This window comes from Anser anser (genome assembly GCF_964211835.1).
Source record: "Anser anser genome assembly, chromosome: 3".
NCBI lineage: Eukaryota > Metazoa > Chordata > Aves > Anseriformes > Anatidae > Anser > Anser anser.
In genome coordinates this window covers 72469385-72492172 of record NC_139722.1, presented here as the reverse complement: position 1 = coordinate 72492172, position 22788 = coordinate 72469385, and the positions used below count along the sequence as shown (strand labels likewise).

Genomic DNA, 22788 nt, shown 5'->3' with positions numbered 1-22788 from the left:
GGCGGCCCCGGCGGTGCCGAGAGGCGGAGCGGAGCGGAGCGGAGCAGAGCGGGGCCGCCCCGCCCCAGCCGTGCCGTGCCGCGCCTCCCGCTGCCCGCCCGCCCCCTCGGAGGAGCGGCCGCGGGGCTCCGCAGCTCGGCGCCGGCCCCGGCTAACAAAGGGGCTGCGGGGCCGGGGCGGGGCCGGGCGGCGGAGGAGGAGGCGGAGGAGGAGGCGGAGGAGGAGGAGGCGGAGGAGGAGGAGGAGGAGGAGGAGGAGAGGCAGCGGCGGCTCGCACAAAAAGTTGTGGGGGGGAGGAGCTGCCGCGGGGAGCGGGGCCGCCTCCCGCCGCCGTGTCCGAGGGGTGAGTGGCGGCTCGGCTCGGCTCGGCTCGGGACGGGACGGACAAAGTTTGTTCCCCGACGTGGCAGGGGGGAGCGGCGGTGCCCGCGGCTCGGGGCACCTGCGGGGCGGGCCGGGCTGCGGGAGCGGGGCCGGGCCGGGCGGGGCCGCCGGGCTGCCTGCGCCGCCGCCGGGGTGCCCGAGGGCGGGCGGCGCCTCCGCGGCTCCGGTCCCCGCCGCGGGGCGGGAGCTCGGCGGCCCGGTGCCGGGGACACCCGCGGCGGGACGGCGGGGTCACGGTGCCTCTGTGCTCCCCCGGCAGGTGCTGAGCGGGACCCATGGGAGCCCCCCGCCCGAGGGCGTAGGAGCCCGGCATGGCCCGCCTCGCCCGGCCGGAGGAAGGAGCCGGCGGCGCGCCCGGAGAGTTCAGCGACATCATCAAGTGCCGCTCGGGTAAGCTGCCCCCCGGGGCGCCCCACGCGGGGCTCCCGACCCGGTGTGCCCTGTGCTGCGAGCCCGTGGTGGCCGTGGTGTGGTGGTGGTGGTGGTGTGGTGGTGGTGATGGTGGTGGTGGTGGTGATGGTGGTGGTGGTGGTGATGGTGGTGGTGGTAGTGTGGTGGTGGTGGTGGTGGTGGCGGCTGAGCGCGCTCTCCCGCTCCTCTCTCTCCTTCCAACCCGGTGTTAGTTAGTCAAGTGTGTGTGTTTGGGACCCACCTCCTGCGTTGTAATTACCCCTGCTTTTGTAAATAACCACGCGCTCGGAGTGCTCTTATGCAACCTGGCGTTGGCAGCTCCCGTCTGCCTTCCCCAGCGCTGGGACTGGCAGCGGCGGTGGCTGCCACGCCGCCCTCCCTGCTGACCAGGCGCCCCGACGCGAGCTGGTGCCTCTCCTCCTTCGTGTAGCGCGGGGGGTCTACGGCTACCAGCGCAGGCGTTTCCTCTTCGTGGAACGGATCTGAAGGTTATTGGAAAAATGTAAAAGCGTGCTTTTATTTTGTGGTACGTTGGAGTCTCGCTGAGGCACTGACGAATGCTGGAGGGGCGAGGAGCCGTCCGCATCTTGGCAGTGGGAAGGTGGAGGGCGCAGAAGTGAGTCACGTAAACCTCAGCAGAAATTTGTGGTACATCCAGAGTCTGGATGCTCACATCTTTAGTTTCAAAGACCGACCATTCTCTCTTAAATGCGAAATGCTCCTGTTGTCAAAAAAAGGTTTTTCTTTGATATCTGAAAACCAGTAACACGTTTTCTTTAAAAAAAAAAAATCCCATGCATTAAAAAAAAGTAAGTTTTCCATTGATGGTCATTTGATATGTCAGATGAAGCAGGATGCAGGTTTCAGTCCAAATCACACTAGTGTTTGCATAGTTCATTCTTAGACATCGCCTTTGTGAGGGATGAAACCTGTGGTGGATGGAGTCCTACTGTTCCAGAAATGCAATTTAGGAAACAGAAATGCTTTGTGGCTTTGAACCTTGAGTTCTGTAGTGCTTGTGTACTTTTTCTTCTGTTACTTTGAAACCTCTGGATGTGACTTTATTTGATAATAAGCATGCATTCAGAAACCTCTAAGGGCTTTGAGTTTGGGGGTAGCCTGTGGATGGATGGTGTGCCAATGTGTACGCGAGTACTACGCTTTCGTAGCCCGTCTGAGGAAACATGGCTGTATTTGAGGTTTTCCTTGGATGAACAGATTGTACAGCAACTTCTGTTGTTTGGGCTAGGGCAGACGATTGCAGCTCTCCCGTTACAACCACTTTAACTTTCCTCTTCTCTCTTAATGAGAGAATTGTGTATGTTCTGAGGCTGGGAAGGCTGAAAGACTTGTGCATTAGACTAAAAACTGTGAGCAGAGATTGATCTTAAATAATTGATCTTTTAAAAATGATACACTGGCTTGGATCTGGTTGTGTGATTTCTTGAAGCTAATTACTGTGCTACATAGCTCAGATCTGAACCTTTCCCTACAAGTAAACCCGTGGGAGGGATTTCCTAATGAAAGGGCTGAAGTACCCATAGCAGTAAATTAAAGGATAGCTGTTGGGACCGGGGAAAATATTATAAGCTGTTTCCACTTTCCATAGGTATCTGGAAGAGAGAAAGTTTTCCCTTTTAAGTGTCAAAATGAGCAGAGTTCTTTATTGCTGTGACGGCTTGTCTGGCATGGGATGCTATTTGCAGCATGACACGAGTACAGTAGGAGTGCTACCTTTGCACTTGCTGATACTTGGGGTATCTTGGGGGCAGTCTTGTTTCTGAGGGCACAGAGGGCAGAGCCAGACAAAGTTTATGTTCTCTACTTTACTTTCTTTTGTAAAAGAAAATGAGGTGTTGGAGTTGTCCTTCTGTTTCTTGTCACTCTGTAAGCTTGTCACCAGCTGATGTGGGATGTCTCTAGCAATGATTCAGGAGAGCATGCACATATACATTTAAATTATTTCATTATAGTTTTTTTTTTTGGGAAAAAATGATTTGGAGCTCAAAAGTCTTTCAAAGGTATCCCTTAACAAAGAGTGGTTCTAGTAAAAATGTTTTTAAGTATTTGGATACAAATGTAAACTTTAGCAACCAGTCAAAGTGAAAATACTGTCCCTTTTGTAGTTGTTGTTGCTTTAGCTATCTTGCTTTGGAGAACTGGAAAGCAGCTAAAAAGTCCTGAGGATGGCAGAATTAATATGACGGTTGGTTACTGAAAACTTGAGCTTTGATCCAAAGTTACTCTTTGGAGAGCGTAAAAAGATGCGTGGAGTTTCGCTGCTGCTCAGGACTGTGCCCATCCATGCCTGATCTCATGAGCGGAACTGGCTGTGTAACTTTTTTCTTAATGACTTGTTACTGGAAAGCTGCCAGCATACCAGGAGAGGGATATAGCAGCATTGCAGCAAGTCTTCATTTTTCTATAGAGCAATCAAAATAAATTAACAATGGGTTGGGTTTTTATGTATGTTGCTTGTACAAAGAGAGCCTATGTCACAGGGTTTCATGGGTGGGAAAGTACTTTTGCAAGTATCTAATTCATCCTTGAGCAGAGAGGATGAAGGATAAAGTGCTTCTGAGCAGAGATCTTGTATGTTAGTGATTATGTTGAAAATACTTTCTTCTATAGTGGTCAGCAAAACTTAAAGTGCCACGTGCTGTAGCTGTTGTAAGCGATAAATGCTTGATTTCGGAAAGCAAGAGGGTTGGTTGGGTTCACTCAGTAAGCTCACGTTTGTGACGTGTGGTGCCACAGAGTGAGAGCAGGGCTTCCTTCTGTCGCCCAGTTAGCCTTTTTATTATTCCCTGCTTATGATGTGGCTCTCCTCTCACTACATAGTGTTAAGGCTGATCTATGTGTAGAGGCAAGCGGTTTTGATGGCGCGTCTTCTGCGCTTCCTCCAGGCCCCGGGGCGACCAGAGCTGCCCCTAAGATGGCCGCGGCGTTGCTCAGCCACCCATCCTGCTACAGCCTGGTGGCTCGCTGTGGCTGCTGCTCGCCCCCGTGTGCCTCTGCCACTTACGGGGCCTTTTGAAGGACATCTCCTGCGAGCAGGGGGTCGTCCCTCTCTGCAGCAGCTTTCGGGAAGGATTGCTGGGGGCTGATGGCCTTGCAGCGGTGAAAGCAGTGCTGTCAGCGCCGCGCTCAAAGAGCAGATGAATCTTTGCTATGATTAATTACGGAGAAAAGAAGAAGTCGCTTAAAATCTGCCGTGGTAGTTTGGAATGGCAATATATAATTAAACAGTAAGACATGACAGGAAAAACATTTCTGGAAGATTACCGTATGCCTCTGGTGCATTTTAAGATATGAGTTCCTGTCTAAATTGAGGGGAGCTTAATTCTCCTCATCTACCTTATGTTTTTAATTACAATAAATACGTTTGGCTCAGAGGCTGCTTTCAGAAACTAACTTACTTTTGTAGTTCTCGGGCAAGGCTTCTGGGTAGCGCTGCTGTCTATCTGTCTGCACGAAGCAGTGCCGACCTGGCCGTCAGCTGCCAGGCCCTGGGACCTCTTGGTCTGTGGGCTCCCTGTGCTGCCTCTGGGGCTGGTTCCTTCGGCCCTGGCCTGCTGTCCCCCAAGTGCTATGGCCCTGTGTGCTACCTCGCGGTTGTCACTTGGGCTCCGTCAGCAAGAAATGGCCGGGAACAACGGTGGCTGTTTAGGATCCGTCCCACGGACGCAGGCTGGGCGCAGCCGGTTTGCTGCAAGGTGAACTCTTCGTGGGTGTTTGTGCAGAGCGTGTGCAGGTGAGGTGATGGAGGCAAATGGCAAGCCTGCTGCTCCTCATCCCTAGCTGCGAAAATGAGCGTTTTTGGAAACAAACCTTTAGGTTGCCTCAGGCTGGCTCCTTCCTGTCAGCTGTCGCCGCCTTGTCCCGAGTGGACAGATTGGGTGCTGCGATGAAGACAGTTCTGGGGTGACGCTAGCTTTTATGAAATGCAAGTATATACGTACCGGGCTGGTTTCTTCTAGTCTCTTGATTGGTGGGGAAAGAAATAACATATGCCGTTCCATGTGCTTGAAGCACGACTTTGCCTTGGAATAGAAAGCAAGGCTCCTCGGGGGAGAAAAGAAACCAACCCCAAACCATAAAAGCAACCCATTGATTTGCGTGTGCTCTGCCAGGAAATGAAGAAATAACCCTGGGCAGGAGCTGCTACGTGAGGCGCTGCCTGTAGTGGTTTAAGTGGGATGCTACGGCAGGGAGAGGCGGCTGCTGCTGGTGCGGGCCCCCCACGTGCTGCGGATCCCTTTGGAAGGGGGTGCCCGTGAAGACCAGCAGACACAGGTCAATTAATAACCATGGCCACCTCCTCTGACACCCCCCCCGCCCAGGGAGCTGGAGAAGATGGGAGAAGCTCATGTGGTCCGAGGAAAATAGTTTAATGCACAAAGAAATTCGCAGTGTTCACAGCACTGGGCAGCTCGGCAAAGATTTAGCCGTGTCTCTGCAATGGCTCATCGTCTCCCTGCCTCTCCTTGGATGTTCCTCCTGTCTGTGGTGCGACTCTTGGCAGCTGGGACGAGTAGGGCAGTGTTTGTATTAACAACTTCTGCATATGAAGAAATGGGGAGAGAGACTGATACGTGTAATTCAGTGTACGTGTAGAGTTGCAAAGGGAAAAGCACGTGGAATAAACCCCAACAGAGCCTGCTTCGTTTTGGGACAGTGCAGGTGCTCTGCTGCAGGTAGCTGTGTGGATTTGCCCACTCAGAGTCTGCATGATCAGCTCCTCTCGTGATGTGCGGTGTCACTCTTTTGAAGAAAAGCACCCGACTTGGTTGCAGCACCAACCTTGGGAGCAGAGATGCTCATAGCCCAAAGCTGGGGAGAACTGCATTTAGTTTGGATGGCTTAATAACAGCCTGAAGAGTGAATAATAGGGTTTAAACATTGCGAGGTGGGAGGGAGGAGTTTCATTCTCTGACTGTTTATTGTGTTGATGAAAAAATAAGTTTTAGTGCTCCCTAGTTTGTCAGAAGTCTGCTTTATGTTTTCTTCCCTTCCCCCGTTGTGTCTCTGGAATTAAATGAGGAAGCAAGCTGAGCTGTAATTTCAGAAAGTGACTGTATATCCTCAGAAGAAAGCTGGGAGTTTTAAAGGTAGTGACAAAAATAACAGGCTAAGTAAATAGAAGGGCCCTCTGGCATCTGTGGATTTGACAGAAAACAATGATATTGTTCTCTTGCAAACCATAGTTTTGGGAGTGAAGCAAGCATTGACTCCTGCTTATCAACAGGGCTGCATCTACCATAGTGGCCTTCTCTGGAGGTTTCCTTATGCTTGGAAGGGCTGTGACCAGTCTTTAGTAATTTACGTGTTTAGATATGAATTAACCTGTTGAATGTGTGGGAGAGATGCATTAACTGTGCTGAGTTGCTTGAGAAGATAACTTGAGCATCGTCTGGACTTGTTGGGAAATTTCTCTGAAAACTGTAAATATGCTGCTCCTGTGAAAAAGCAGCATTCTCTGTTTGTTGGGCTGTTTTTCAGGGGTGGGGGTCTCCCATTGCATGTGGTGAAGCACTGCCGAGTCGTCAGCTGGTAGGAGTTGCGGCGGCTGCGTGTTGGGGTAACAGAGGAGTAACTTCCATCAGAAATACTGGATGCACGTTAGTAGGAGGCTGTGTGGCTAAATGACAGAGATTGATGTGCTCTCTTAATGTTGTTTTGCTGATCGGTGTAGGGAATGGGCAGCAATACTTTTTTTACTGGTAACAGAGGTCCCTTTGGGACTTTGACACCTTCTTCCCCTTGCCTTGTGGAAAAGAGAAATAGGACCCACCATCCCAAAACTGTGTTTCCTAATGGCTTTGTAGAGGAATTCAACATGTATATGGACAGTCACTGGCTCATGCATTTAACTGTGAAGAAACGTGCACTTAAGCCATGAAACAACATACTTTGATGGGTCTGTGTAATACACTTCAAGTATTTTCAGTTAATTCATTCGTACTCTGCTTTTACTGCCTAGCATTAAATGTGGGTTTTGCTCCTTTCCCAGTTTAGACTGTGGCAGAGGACCAAAGGTGGAATGTGCTCCTAACATATAATGTTACAAATTATTGATTGGAGAAAGTGGCGTGATGTGTAAGTTCTGAAGTGCTTTGCTAGATTTTCTTTTTTTAATTGCTACTGAATTGCCACACTGTCCTGGATGAACAAGGAGCAGCACCCTGTGCGTGAATAACGAATGGAGGAGATTTATTTGAACACTTTGAGATCAGGCTTGGAATAGGGCGAAGCCTTTCGGTTTCCATGTTACTTTAATAGTTACAGTATAAAATGTGATTATGTTAAAAGAAGAGAACAAGTAAAGTAGTATTTAAACACCAATAGACCAAGACCTTTCTATTTCTTCTTTCTAGGCTTTTACTTCTGTTATGGCTTAATAATGAACAACAGCTATGGTCAGCACAAATCACTTCCAAAGAGTTCAGTGCTCTCTCTCTTTTGGTTTCTGCACGTACATCTTGTTCCTGGATGCAGCTTCTTGTGGAGCTTCAAGGGAACACATTTTGTTCATGTGGTGCCTCTTTCTTGAGAGAAGACTTTCTGCAAGCCGAAAGTCTGGTAGCTTTCTTCTGAATATAGTTTTGCTGTTTGGGCGGTGGTGTGTAATCCTTCTGCTTTGAATGCTTTTCCTCTGTGCTCAGGAATTTTTCTCTTGGACCTGGCTGTAGTCCCCAATTTGGAGCTTGCTGGTTTGATTTTAAAAAACAAAACCACAGCTTTTTAGAAACATAATTTTAGTCTATTTTTAGCTAACTTAATGCACTGATCAGTAGGAGTAGAGTTTACTCAACTTAACCCGAGAGTTCTTACAGGTCACAGTACAGAAGTGCAGCGTTCACTCTGGCCTTTCTACTCAAAAAGCACTTGCACACCTTATGGTCTGTGCAGAGCCATCTGTCTGGTGGGCTGTCAGAGGGGCGTGGTGCCCAGCTCCTGGTGGTCAAGGACCCCACAAATGCACTAGGCTGCTGCAGGTGCCCCTGGGCTTGGGCACCAAGCCTGAGGAGAAGCTGCATTTCAGGGAGCTCCTCTGTGGTTTTGCCTCTGCTCTTGTCTTTTATTTATTTTGGCAATTTGAGTATTGTTTGAATATCAAGGTAATTCAGAACCAAGGGACCCTTCAGGAAGAAACAACCAAAACGACCCCAGACAAATACTGTATTGGTTCGCTGGGCATTTGTGAGCTTAAAGCCACGAAGCATACCACAGCTTCTGGAAGGTTATGTTGCTGTCTCGATGAGAGAAACCAAGTGTTGACGGTCGAATCAGTGTGGAAGTGAGCTTAATACTGAACCGCACAATCAGCACTTCCATGGTGGAACAGGGGAAAGAGGAAGGAAGAGCTCAGATGGGGTTGCTCCCCTGTCATAAAAGTCATACCATGTCATAAGGGGTTTTTGTTAAAGGCCACTGAAACCTAAAAGGAGTTCATTTTTCGCCGTGCCTTCTGAATGTTAGCAGCAGGTTCATTCCTGATTGCTGGAATATGAGCATTAAAGGAATGGAGTTTCCTTGCTATCGTTACCTTTACTGAGGTGCTTTGCAGACCTTCTGTCGATGCTGGGCTCCTCGTGTGCTGCTGCCCTGCCAAGCCCTTCCTTCCCTGATCCTTTCAGCACAGTCAAGAGCGACTCATGAAAAATATTGAGCAGGGATGCATTTTTACCAAATATACTCCAGCTCTGGTTAGACTGCTTCAAATGCCCAGGTGTCTCTTGCTGCTTTTTCCTCAGTTTGTGGGTGTTGCTTAATTGATGGTGTCCATCTGCAGCAGGTTTCCACGTGGATGCTTTTCTAAGTCCTTTCTGATCCCAAGAAAGCTAAATCTGTGGAGATGTACAGAGCTGGTGAGGTGCAGGGGATGAGCAACTGCTGCATCAGTTGTGGTGGTGTTATTCAGTCCCACAGCAGAACCTCTCTATGATGACACCTCTTCAGAGTTGGACAAAACGCCTTTTTTACGCCAAAAGGATTAGTGCACTATCTGCATCTTTCTTCCACATTCAGACATGCGTGGCAGGAGAGAGAGCGTGAGCTCCTGCCACGAGGCCTCAGGACTGTCTTCCTGAGGTCTTTGTGTAGACCCTTCTCTAGAGAAGTGAGGCAGGGACCCGAGAAGAACCAAATTTCATTTTTTTGTTCTAAAGCAGCTCTTCCAAAATGTTTTCATTTAGCCTGTAGGGAAGTAAGTGGTCCTAAAACTTAGGAAACTTGAAGTTAATGAATTCCATGTGAGTTGTGCGTTGTTGTTCGCGCTTGCTTTAAGGGGGGAAATAACTTCCATAGTAGGTCATGAAGGCTATTTGGCTTCCCTAATCCTTACAAGCAAAAAAATAAAAACAATAAAAAAGAAACCTGACTGTTCTTGGAGGCCTTCTCCTCTACCTGTAAAATGTTGGAGAGGGTTTCCTGTCACTGTGTGGTAATAACCTCCTTTCAGCAGGCAGCGTTAAATATTTAATCGTCGTTTAAGGATAGTAGTTACTGTGCTTGCGTAGTGACTAACAGTATTGGGTGTGTTCATCTCCACAAAGAAAAGTCATAACCAACCCCTTTTGATTAAATGTATTTATGTTTATCTTCCTAACTGAAAGTCTGAAAATTCTCTTTGGTTTAAAATACCACTTGATTTTGAGCGATGCGAACAATGTGGGGTGTGACAGAGCTCCTTGCATGCCGTAAGGTACCATAATTGAGAAGAAAGGAAGCTGGATTAATTTTTACACACCTTAGCTTCCCTTAAGTGAGGAGATAGCAGTTACCTGTTGGTCTCATGAAGTGGGTGGGTTTTGGTGGATGATCACCCCCAGACTGCCTGCAGTCAGAGTTCATTTTGGCACTTACACCTGACGTGGGAGATGTATTCCCTCTCAGATAAACTGAACCTTGCCCCAGAAATGCAGTGGGAAAAGTGAGGTCCTGTGGTCTGGCCTGCCTGAGTCATGTAGTAGGACGGTCTTGGTGGCAGTGTGTGCTGCCCTCAGGTGTCACACACTGCAGGACAAGCAGCCTCCAGAAGAGACGGGCTGAATTAGAAGAACATGAACGATGCAGAAGCAAGCTCTTTTCTCATCCATCTCCCACCAGCACTAGTGCTGGTTAACTACAAGTGGTGAAGCTGGGATATTTATACTTCTCAGTTTTATTCCCCACGTTACAGCCATAAGGTATGATAGTTTGGTATCTGCTAGAGTGTCTAAACCTGCCTTGCTGTGTGCACCTGGTTGGGCTGGCAGAATCTGGAGTCAGAAGAAGATGCAAAATTGTTCTGGAGTTGAAATGTTTTATCCCAAAAAGGGATTTCCCTGCTCCTGCTTTTCAGGTGGCGTCTCCTCTGCACTGTAGACAGAAAGCAATTTAATGGGATGGTTTAAAAATCTAGCGACGGGGTGGAAAAAGTCGTAATACTCTTTTCACACTGCACTCTGCTGTCTCTCCCTCTTCATCTCCCTGACCTGGCAGGCATCTGCAGGGAGGGGGAAAAAGCCTCCCTCCAGGATTTGGCTGCTGCTCCAGTTGTCTTTGCAGGGGATAATGCCAGTGAAGACCGAGTTGTTTGCCAAGAATCCGGTATGAATGTCTGCGTAGAGAAGGCTTCATGCAAAATGAGCTGAGGACAGTGACCATGTGGTCTAGACCAGAAAATATTTCAGGTACCCAATGAGAATTCAAGGACCTGGTGCTTCCAGAGCCAGTTGGTAGGGAAAGAGTCCTTAGCTGTCCACGAAGGACCTAAGTATCTTAAGGCATCATCCTCAGAACTTAATTGAATAGCTACAGGTTGCTGTTAAAGCATACTGCCAGGTCGTTACGGTGTTGGTACAGACATGCTGAGCAGCTGGAGGAGCCTTGTCCTGCCCGCAGCCTGCGCAGCGTTCCTGCTCCTGCGTCATCCTGGCTGTCAGGCACACTGACCGATGTGCAGGTGTCACTTCTTCCAAAACAGTCTGGGGCGGGTGGGGGGAATTTGGGGTGGTGCCCATCTTTCCTGTAATTTCCTCTTAATTAGAGCCCTCGTGCTGACTCGTCCCTCTTGAAATGCCAGTCCGAATCTTCAAATGGTTTTGAACCACTGACCACTGTCCTAAGCACCAGGCAGGAGCGTAGGGTGAGCCGTGGCCAATTCCTTGCGTATTGCACAGTGAGGGGATGGGCCAGGAAGAATGTAAGGGACTGGAGAGCATTCAGGGCATTTCGTCGTAAGTCAGGCACCAAATCCCAACATGCTCTGGGGGGAAAAGCGTTTGTATATATTTCTGCACTAGAGATGAACTGCTTAATGAATGTGTCTCAGACTTAAGGCCGAAAGAGGAGATTTGAACCTTGCCCATCTGCTGAAGCTTGCATTGGGACATCGGTACCAACATTTGGGGCTGAAAGATGCTGGTCTAAGTTGAAGAGCAGACTTGCAGCAAGCCTTGGTATTTTTCCCAGGAGAAAGACATTGCAAGGTCATTAATCAAGAGCTAGAGAAAAGGAGCATTGGTCTCCCTTTCCCTGCCAAAAATAAGACAACTAAACCAAACCCTTGTGTTGCTGGCATTAGCAGTCATCTGGCCACTGCCGCGGTTGGTGGCTGCAAGCACTTGGCATTACCATGATAAACAGCCCTTGTGCTGCAGGGGTGGCTGGCCTGTGTGCAGGAACAGCTCTGATACATTTCTGAACAGAAACCCAGTGCGGGGAAGAGGGATTTCGTTGTTGAAGTCGTTTGTCCCGGATGCGATAATGATCCTGAACTTCATACCAGTGTCAGACTCCAAATGACTGAGGCGTCTCAAAAGAAGAGGGCCTTGGGGTTGTACACAGAGGAGCATTACGTCACCAAGTAGATAACTATGGATCCTTTTGGCAAGAAAACAGAGCACACGTTTGATACGAGAAGATGAGGGGGATGTGTTTGGAGAGCTGTTCCCAGGCTGGCCTGGTGCTGGTCAGTGAGCGCTGAGCCCCGGCACAGGATGTGCGTAGTGCAGAGCTCGGTAGCTCGCGCCCTGTGGTGCTCTCGCATCCATCACTGAGCTTGGTGACTTGCTGGGGGAGGTTGCTGTCATCTGGGGCTCCTGAATTCCCCCCAGACTCATGCACTCGCATGTGCCGTGTCAGTCAGGGTGGCTGCAGGAGGTGCCAACACGCCAGCGGAGCGCCTGCTCCAGGGCGCTCTGCCACTGCAGCTCCTGGCTCTTGCAGATACTCCAGCATTTCTCTCGAACCTGCCTTTTGCTTGTTCACTTGATGCTACACCTGAAATGAGGGGTTACTGGGTTAGGTCAGGGATAACTCTAGCGTGTAATCCCCACTTCTGGGGCAGAATAAACTTTCAGCAGGAGCTGGGGTGGTAGAGGCACGTGTAATACTGAGCGAATCACATAGTTTCTGACTTTACAAGAAGAAAAAATAATTCAACCCCAAAGCATCTGCTTTCTTCCAGGCAAAATATCACATGGGATGTAGTGGTTTGTTTGTTTGACTGCACATGGTGCTGTTAGCACTGAAGAAGCTAGTGCGAAATCAGTGAAGGGTCCTACAAACCTTGACCTATTGTAAATATATCAGACTTGCTTTTGTTCTCCGTCTCCTTCCAGTATAAGGTTGCAGAAGTCCTGGGCTGTTACATTCATCCTTAAAGGGTTCAGTGGCCTTAGTTTAGATGATTAAACTCATTTTGAGGATGAAGCCTGTGGCTGACAGTGAAGCCCTCTCTGAACTAGTCCAAATCTATTGAGCAGGTCCCTGGAGGACACAGGAGCCATTGCAAATCTAGCCATTGGAGCTGATTAGGAAAAAGTAGTTCACACTGGGCGGTGTATTTGCATGGAGGCTTTGGTTTCAGTCTGATTTAGGCTGGAAAAAAAAAAAAAGTCTTGGAATATTCTGCCTTGGAAATGCTGATGTGTCCTTTCCTCTGTAGCACTGCCCCTGCTGCTGTCAGGGAAGGGGAGCTGGAAGGGAGCAGATACCATTAGCCAGGTGCTGAAAGCAGAGTCTCTATAATGCTCAAATAAAATGACTAACTGCTGAGAAATGTGTTGGTGTTTTGTTTTCCACACTGGTTTTTGCCACCTTTTGTTACAGGATCTTATTATTGGCCCTGTTGTCTCTGGCTTTAACTTATACTCACATACCCATATAATAAAAATACTTGAAATTGTAATCCTCAGTTGAACTCAATTTTCTTGCCTGGGGGAAGAAGGAAAGGGATAATTTTTTTTTTTTTTTTTTGGTGATGTAATGCACAATTGGAAGATGCTAGGCTGCTGTAGTGGTCATCTGAAACAAACTCGTGGACTGGGACTGGTGCAACCTGATGCAGAAAGTATTTTGCATAATTTGTGTGGGTATGGGAAATGGGAAGGAGGAGAGAAATTGTGAAATGTTAACCCTTTGTACTTGTTTCTTACAGCTTAAGTTGCTTTTTTTTTGTTCTTAGTTAATTCTTTTTTCTTAGTTCCTTATGTCCTCTAAACTGACACTTTTTTTTTTCCTCCTTTATACCAAAATGCACACAATTATTTTTCTCCTCCTACTGACTGGAGGGCAGAAAAAGGGGTTTTGTTCCTCACAAGATATTATGTCTGCCTAGTATTCCCACTTGCAATAAGGCTTCTTTCATGCTGCTCCAGCGCTCTGAAAGGACCTTCACTCGCTATCCTATTAAGAACCTCTTGTGCTGCCAGAGAAAATGTAAAGAGGCTGTAGACATTTGGGGCTCAACTCTCATCTACAGTACAATGAAGAGAAGGAAATAATGCATTCTTGGCTGTCCTGAATTTAGCAGAGCCAAAAGGTTATCAGCTGGCAGAGTAGATGAGTTGTGATTATCACAACTTATGTTACTGGAAGTCTTTTAAAAAGCAATTGAATTAATTATGTTTGATCTCGGTGAGAATCTGTGGCCGTTGAGGTGGATTTTAATCTGCGTCTATTATCTAGAATGCAGTGTTATAAGTAGGGAAAAATGATGTGTATGAATTCTATAGGACTCTTCTCTTTATCTGCTTTGTGCCAGTATTGTGGCATACCTAGTAGAGAATATATTCTTTTTCCATTTCTCTTTCATCTGCTTCTCTTTGGATGAATAAATAGAACTCTGCTACTTTTTGGAGTCTTCAAGGTATCTTGTGAGCCTTTTTCAAAGTCTGTCAAGTCTTAAAATCCAATTTCAGTGAGAATTAATATATGATATACAGTTTTCCCCTGCTAAATGAGGTGGATGTAGTTCAAGAGTTAAACCTCTTTTGTCAGACTGTTTTCATGCACAACTTTTCAATTAATGCACAAAACAGGAACAATAAGGATTTTTCAGTGAAACTACTATTTTAAATAATGCAGCCTTTGGCTATCTTAAGCAAGGGATAGGTTTTTCTTACGTGCAAACTTCCTTCCCTACTAGTCTTCAGACATCTTTTTCACCCGCTCTTGCAGGACAGGAGTAGAGCTGAGAACCTGGGTGGGTCAGCCAGGTCACGTCTTCCAAAGTCATCCAGCTCATTACAATAATCATCCACTGTTTATTTAAATAGGCAACCTACTGCTATACAATTTCTGTGCAAAAAAGTCCTCTGTACTTTTTGCAAAGTAAGAGGAAGCAGCTTTAATTGCATCTCTGTAATAAAGGGTTATGCATTCATACAAGGTGAGTGATTTTTTCTTTGCTAAAAACTTAACAAGAGCTCATCTAGTGATTATAATTTGTCATTTTCATAATAAGCAGAAGTAGTTAAACAAGTCCTCTCAGCTTTAAATAGCTTCTTAAAACCCTATTTCAAATTTCCTTCTGTAGAATAAACAACAAAATTCAATATGAACAACCGCATTTAATTTTGAAAAAGATAATTTATTTTAAATTCCTGTGTAAGTAAGAAAATGTATGTATGCAAGAGTGACTACTTTTAAAATGACAACCTCAAGAAAAAATATACTTATCTAATGTAAATCTAGGTGAAATAATAGTGGAAAACACCAATCTGGCATTGAGTTCTTTTGCTTTTTTATCTCTAAAATGATATTTTCCTCTTGACCATGGACAAAAAATGTGAAGAAAATGGCATCTGATCTTACATTTTTCCTTTATGATTACTCCACTTTCCCAGAGTCTGTCTTGGTATAAAACAAACCCGTCCGTTCCCAAACTTATTTTAGCTTTGAAGCATGTGTAGTTCTTGACCTGGTGATCAGCTGTGGAGAATGTAGATGGCTATCTTTAGCTGTTGAGCTTCCATGTTTAGTTGTGATGTTATACTCTAAGCTCTCATGATGGTCTTCTGGTGGTTTTGTTAGTACTTGAGGGATTCTTGATGTACAGGGTGGTCACTTTTCCCTCTGTCCCTTTGCAAATATTCATATGGAAGCTCATTCTGACACACGTTTCAGGTCTCCTTTTGATTCATTGTTGGTAAAAGTGTGGAAGCAGTAGCTACTACACTGTGCCAAGTGGACTTTTATGTATGCTTCATCTCCAAGGAAAAATGTCACATTCCTACTTCACTCTAGGTAGCTAAAAAACTTGGCATAAAAGTGCCCTGGGCTGGCCAGTGTCACTTGCTCTTTATTTTATTCCCTGCCCCCCCCCATCACAGTGGGACGTTGCTGAATTCTCAGAAAAACGTGTACGACCTGATCTTGCAGGGAGCAGAGTTAGTGCAGTGAGCTAAGCGTGGCTGTGGTCGTGTGGCTACAGAATAGAGTATTGCCTTACGGCAGTCATTCAAGAATATCTTTGAATATTTATGTGGAGAATTAACACCATGGCGTAGAGGAGGTTTGGCAGAAATCTTTTTAGGATCTTGCAGGCTGCTCCATGCAAAGTTAGTGGTTTCTTTGCAAAAGTACATATTTTATATGTGCACTTTTTTTTTTTTAAATATGCTGAATAAGGATGTCTAGAGTCGAATCTGGCAATGTTTGATCCTGCAAAGGCATCTTGTGTTATGGATTGTCATTTATTCTGTCAGATCTTCAGTTTCTAAACGGCTTACGCAGGGGAAAAGCCTTGTACCTCCTCCAGTGGATATCTACGTTTCACTGAAATTCAAGTAGTCATATTAGACTGTTTAAAATAAAAGCATTTATTAAAGGCTTTTCATAAATTGCAAGTTGGTCTCAGCTGTGATAAATGTCCTTTGTTCTGTTCTGACTTGCTGGTGATATTAATGTGCTGGAGAAGGAGAGGCTCGCTCTTTCCAGTTAAAGTGAAATTCTTCATTTTGTGGAGAGGTTTGAGAAGCGCTCGCTTCCTTCCCCTAATTTTTTCAAGCTGACTTTCTTCTTCAAATGGCCTTGTTCTTCTGTGGCACCCTGCCCAGACCGAGGGGGGCCTGCGCGAGGGCTGGGGGAGATCTCACTTCCAAGAGTAAAGCTTGGCAAACCTAGCAGCGTGGTGGAAATCGTAAAAGTCAGGAGAAGAGGGCTGGCTGTAAATAAAATAAGAATAAAAAAGGCATGATTTACAGTGTGGTGTTGCTGGGTAGAATTCCTGGGTTCAGAGGTGGGGGAATGCCTCCATTTCAGCGCGCGAGTCACACCGGGCCTATGGCCCCGCTTCACCCAGCGGGTGCGAACGTGAGGGCCCGGCGCCATGCGAGGTTGAGGGAGGAGTGACCCATGTGGGCCTTCTCAGGTGGGAAGGGAGGGCTGAGCTCGGCCATCTGCCGGCAAGTAAATGCGTGACAGAAGGCTGGGATGTTGTACCCACTGCCAGTCACTTCTTCATTAACCAGGCCTATGCAAATGAAACCTGGCCTGTTTAAAATTTAACCCCAAGTGATGATTCTCTGCAGGCTTTCTAGTCTGCAACGGTCAGTGCTGATACATTTCCACCTGCTCCCCATTTTTATGCTTGGAAAGCTTTGGAAAACTCTTCCAACTTAATACAAGAAGAACAATGCTGAATACAATGCACTTTCTACACCTAATATATGAATAATTCATCTTTTTTCAGTCTGAGCGCAGGTCTTTGGTTCCTTGGGTGAGTGACCCAGTATACTTTAAAGGCTGAATCTTTTCTTGACTGTGTTCTTCAACCTATGCAGCTCCTAACGTCAGAGCCATCTCATCTAACTGATCTTTTTGTCCTGATAAGAAAGGGTGTTCTTGAGGATGTCTGTGCAGCTGAAATTTGAAGTCCTAAAGACCTCTTTTTATGATAAAATTATAATTTTGGGGCACTGTCTCACAGTGGCAGCTGTTGACTGTCAAGGAACTGGCTTCTGTGCAGATGAGGCCTGCCTGCACTGCAGAATAGCGTTTTCTTCTCTCTTAATCAGAAGGGAAGACTATAAAATCAGTTTCCTCTTTGCCTCTTCTGGTTGTCACAGACCTTGGGCTTGGCAGATGCATGTGATGTTCAGGTTATTCGTAACTCAGATCTGTGCCTTTGTCGAGGGAGATATCAAGGACATCCAGGAAGATCAGCCTTGATCTTTAGCACTGCAGCCTAGTTTTCCTTAAGAAAACAAACAAATCATAAAAGAAAACAAACAGAAAAAGCTTAGCGTGACTTCCTGCTCCAGTCTGTTTCATCACTGCAAATGTGGATTAAGCCTTCCATAATGGAAAGAAGGTAGAGGTTTCAAAGATTATTATGATCCTCTAACTTATTTTTTAAAATAAGCAGTACATGGGTGTAAAAGAGTCCACCAGGATGGTAACTTACAGGGAAAGGCAACAAAATTTAAGTGGCGGAACTGGCCCCAAATAAAATTCAAAATATGATGTATGTTAGGCCAGGATAAGCAAAGTAATGTGCTGTGTTGTACCCACTGAGGTTATCATAAGGATAGGGGAATGGAGATGAGAGCTTCAGGGAAGAAAAGGCTGTTTCTGAAAAACATGTTTCACGAATTTTAGCCCTCAGGGGAGCGACACATTAAAAAAAGCTCCTGTTCCTGCCCCTCCCTTGCATCAAAATGAATGGTAAAGTAACCAAAAATGTGTTTACATACCTTTGGTTTGGAGGTTTCTTCCTGATGTGTAAAACACAACCACAGAATCAGACGGTATTTCTTAAGTAATGGAGCAAGATGCAATGGTGGTTTTTCTGTCATCTTTGTAATGTGCTTGAAGATAAGAGGTGTGCATTGGTGTATATACACACGCATGCACCTAGATGTTTCCCTTCTGGGATTTCCATTTGGAAATGGTGAAATTCCTGAGGAGTTATTTGGTCCTTTCAAGTTAAGAATAACCATACAGCACTGTGCGGATCTGAGATTTTTGTCAGAAGTCTGCCTGTAACAGGGTGTTTCCAGTGGTTTGCTTGGCCGGGTGATAAACTCTTCTGTTTGTACTAATGCATTTGTTGTCAGTGCTTTCTCTATCTCTCACTGAGGTGTGAGTTCTTGTGACCTGTCTGTGCCCACAGAGACACAACAGCTGGTGGCAGAGACAGCTTTTTTGACCTCCTGCCCAAGTTGTTCCCATCTAGCCAGGGTGGCTTGGAGGCATTCAGCAATGGGAGTATGCACACATGCTCAGGAGTATGTGTGCTGCCTTGCTGGCACAGCTGGACCAGCCCGAGGGGATGGATTTACCTCCTTGCCATGTCCAGGTTATGCAGGGGGCTCCTGGGGAAATAGGGGATGGGGCTGAAAACCTTAAACGATAACAATTCATATAAACTTGGTGACGTGTAATCTTTTTTTAAATCACCTGAAATTTGGTATAAAAACTAGTATACACAGTTCTGAGGTGTGTGGTTTTTTCTTTCAATTTTGTGTGACGTGCTGTTGGTCCTGAGTGGTAGCTTTCTAGGTCGTGACTGGAATTCTTTCCTCAAGAACAAAAGTATGCCAGATGGAGAGTATGTATTCTCTCTTATTCACTTACTTTAAAAAGAAATGCCTTAATTCTGTTTAAAGTTAAATCTTCTGAGTCATCAGGAAAGAGCCTCATAAAGAGAGAGAAATTTAGAAAAGTGGCAGACGGGTTGTTCTAGCTGCTGGATGCTGACCTGAATGCAGCATCAGATCTTCACGTTGCACGAGACTTGGTGTAGTAGGTACAGACAAGAAAGAGTGTCCTGGCCAAACAGTTGAGGGAATTCAGATATCCAGCCTCCATGGATTAGTATTTATTGCTACTCTTTTCCTGCTTCCCTTCCACCCCCAACCCTCACCCTTTCCTGGCCATTTCAGATACCTAAAGTGAAGAGCAATCTCAATCACTTCTCCCATCTCTCTGTACGGGTGTTGGATTCAGCTGCTCTGCACGCTTGGTAAGAGCAGCTCTTAAGGTTAATTGTGGACGTCTTTATTGGCTGACATCCATTGGTTTCTCTCTTATATGTGCACCATCCAGTCTCTGGAGACATGGGTAGATGATTCACTGCTGTTTTCCGATCCTCTTGGAGACAAGCTGGTAATTGTTTTTCTGCTTGGTCCAAGATATGCTACATCTCTTTTGGTGGTCAGGGTCAGAATTTGGGCACTCCTAGCTATATTTTCCCGTCCTTCTGTATGTTGCTTTCTCCTTCCTCGCCTGTGTACTTTCTTGTTTGTGAGTGTGGAAGCTATGATTGAGTTGCTCAACTGAGCAGAGATGAGGGGTGATTTCATGGACTTGCTGGAAAATCTTGGCTTCACTCTAAGCGAGAGGTACCTGTGCCGCTGGGGGCCCTGTACAGTCTTGTGGTGGCTGTGCTAGGCTTGCTCCTGTGAGCTTGGCTTCATTGAAATCAAAACCTGACTCAGCCTTGAAGCATCATGTGTGGAGTTTCCTTGTGGTTCCTGTTTGTATGGTGTTGTAAGCTGACAAACTCTACTGTGTGCTCAGCTTTTTAAACAAGAGAATTGCTTTATGACTTCTTTTCTTCCATTTCCTGCATGCGTTCTTCATAAATCCTAGCCAAAGGTCTCACAGCGACTTGTTAATGCAAACATGAGGCATACAGTTGCTCTAGTTTGCCTAGCTCACGCTTTCATAATGGATTTTGTATATAGACACAGGGGATTTATATATGCGGTGATCCGCCCCTTTCCCTCCTTCCTTGTCTATCAGTTGCTGCTGGTTGCTGTGCTGAGTGCCAGGAAGGGAGGAGAGGCTGACTTCAGAGGGCTGCATTCTGCACTGCATAGCTGGAGGGCACTTGGACGCTAGTGACAGCCGTCCAGAAGGTCTCTTGGTGAAGGTGATCTCTGCAGTGCACATTTTCTAGCTTGCGCAATGCAAAAAGACGCTTGGGTTATCCCCAAGCCGTTCTGGAGAACATCTGTTCAAGCTGGCTGCTTGGAGCACTTCTGCTGCATTTGTGTGAAGTTGCCCTGGATGGGATCACTACTTTGTGCGTGTCATGTTCACAAAGCTTTTCTAACATTATCCTGACTTGTAGGTTTCCTGACAGTTGAGCCCTTTTTGGCATGGGATTTAATATCCATCAAGTTTGTTACAGATACTGAAGAATGCCTGCTGCAGCTGAGGTGGCTGGGAGGGTAGATGGGAGCACTGGGTGGGAATTACAGTGATTACAGGCCACTGCCAGTGCGCTGCAGTGGGAGCTTCCAGGGTAGAGAAGCCGAAGCAAATGAAATGGAAACTTCCTTGTTCTTTTTGTGGCTTTAGTCATGAAGCTTAACTACCACGTTTGACCTTTTTATCTTCAGAAAAAAAGCCTGGAGTGGAGCTCCCAGTTTCCCTGTACCATTTTTGTAGGCGGCAGGCTGGATTAGAAGTGCTTACTGCTCAATTTCCACCTCCCAAACCTGCGTGGCTTTGAGATTGCTGCACCTTGAACCTCCTCACGCTCCAGCAGCAGCAGAAACAGACTGAATCTGACCAGCCCCTGTATCCTCCCAGATCTTAGCAGATCCTTTGGCTCTCCTCTCTTGTGACAGAAGATGGAATTCAGGTGAGGGGAAACACACGCATAAACCCTGTTATCTGCTCACAGCGTCTATGATCCGTCCGTGGGGTTTGTGGGGTGAGTGGACCATGGGATCAGCCAGCTGCTGTGGCTTACAAGTGGCACGCTAGGACTCCCCTCCTGTTGTCACCGCTGCTCTGGCAGGACCTTTGAGCAGGCTTCCTGGTTGGAGCAGTGGTTTTAACTTGCGCAGCCTTTTTGGAAGCAGGCTGCTGCTGAGATTGGTTGGCTGAAGCAGTGGAACAAATGGCAAGCCGACTGCATCCGTAGAGTGCCCTCAGTGGTTTCGGCTGGAGCTGGTTGCTGAGGGCGTGGAGACTGGAATGGCCTTTATAGTAACTGAGAGGAGCTCTGGGTGTTCCCGTAGTATTTGCAAGCCTCTCGCTATCTGCAGCTGGACACATACGCTTGTACTGTCCACCTCCTCCCTACTAAATATTAAAAAACAGGGTTTGCAAAGTGTTGGAGTAATTCCACCCAGTTCCCAGGGAAGGCAGCAAGGGCTGGGACAGGCCCAGGGCACTTCTCTGCCCTCATTTCTTTGATGGGCCTAGACGTGGGAGCTGGCAAAACTCTCTGCAGCAGAGCCGTGCTTAGCTGAAACCTTGTGCTGGGGATGCCTATGGCTCCTGGTCTGTCTGGCTGCTGACACGGCATCACAGGGACATGTGCAAGGCAGGTTTATCGTGACAACGTCCCACCCTCATGTGTGCCTGCCTGGCTTTGCTCGCTGATGGGGGTTCAGTGGTCCCACCTGGTGCTGCCCAGGGCATGTCCTGTGCTCTGCTGCTTCGCCTGCTCGTCTTCTCTGTAAGGGACAAAGCCAGGGGATGTGCAGTATTTACTTCCAGTGCTGACAGGGGTTTTGCACACCTCGCTGGGACTGTGCTGGGATGCGGTGAGCTGGCTGCCTCGCTGATTTTGGACCCTCTCGAACGTAGGCCAGTGAAGAGCTGTATAGCTCACTAGTAGAACAAGGCAAGGGCGATGAAGTTAGCTGAGAGGGAGGTACAAGGCTGTGAGTGTAACAGCACCTGATGAGCAAGTGGGAGTTAAGAGTGAATGAACTGTCCTGTGGTGGGATTTGTACTGAGAGCTGTTTTTTTTTTTTCTTTCTTATTTTAAACAGCAGTGAGGTTCTTATTTGCAGAAGGAGTAGTTGAGTATATGGAGGTAGTGAGGACACAGATAGGGGATGGAAAACAGCAGGGTTGGGGGTTGTTAGCTGGATATAAAGGATTTAGAGCCAAAGCAGTTTTCTAAAAACTGTTGAGTAATGTGGCTTCGTGACTGTTGGCAGTCATTTGACTGCATCTCCACCAGAGCTGCTTTTCATTGACCTAGGGCCTTGCGTACATTCAGTACCACAAATTTTACCAAAGGTAGGTAGTTGTTTTGATGTTACTTAACATAAAAAAACAAAAACAAACAAGTTGAATTACACCTGTACAAAGTTCTGAGTTACCATAAACTTAGCCAGACTTCTCCTAAAATACTGTACTCATCTTACAATCTAAGCTATAAAAGCCTTTGTCATGAGGATCCCTTTCTTCCATGTTTATGAAAATCATACGGAATGAAAGGATTGAGGAAGAAGAGAAAGGTTTTATGTGTATATATATGTGTGGTTTTTTTCCCCTCTTTCTCTCCTGTGGCCGATCTGAAGTTACTTAGTGATTAGGAAGTGATTCTGACACACAACTCTGTAACAGGGAGTAGAGTGTGTCAGCACTGACAGTGGTTTTAAAACACTGCACACAAAAAAGCACCTACAAGCAGATTTTTTTGTTTTCTTTAATCTGGTCCTGACGCAAAGCTTAAAAAAAGCAAAGCAGCAGTCAAACTTCGTAATGCTTCCTTTATATAACCATCAAACTAGGAATGAGGGAACTGTATGTAAACAGTATAAAAGTTTATATGAATGTATAAATGTGTGTGGGAATGCTGCAGTTACACATCGCGCTATGTAACGAACGCCTTCTGATGTCAGGGTGAGTGCAGGTACGGCACAGAACTGCTCAAATCTAGGGCAAGCTGAAGGTGGAGTAACAAAGAACCCGGAGGGCTGCACGCTTGTATTTACATCCGTAGGTTGCAATTGGCATACAACT

At 46.6% G+C, this 22788-nt stretch overlaps 1 protein-coding gene across 1 annotated transcript in view; it reads left to right on the top strand.

Moving 5' to 3' along the window:
• Positions 1 to 226: 226 nt before the first annotated feature.
• Positions 227 to 22788, top strand: part of UTRN (utrophin) — a gene marked incomplete at its 3' end in the record, with an annotated part of 371669 nt that continues 349107 nt past the window's right edge. Inside the window, exons 1-2 of the mRNA XM_083828445.1 lie at positions 227 to 343; positions 644 to 774. Of these exons, the coding sequence (XP_083684571.1) occupies positions 696 to 774 (79 nt within the window). The 5' untranslated portion in view covers positions 227 to 343; positions 644 to 695. The remainder of the gene's footprint in view (positions 344 to 643; positions 775 to 22788) is intronic.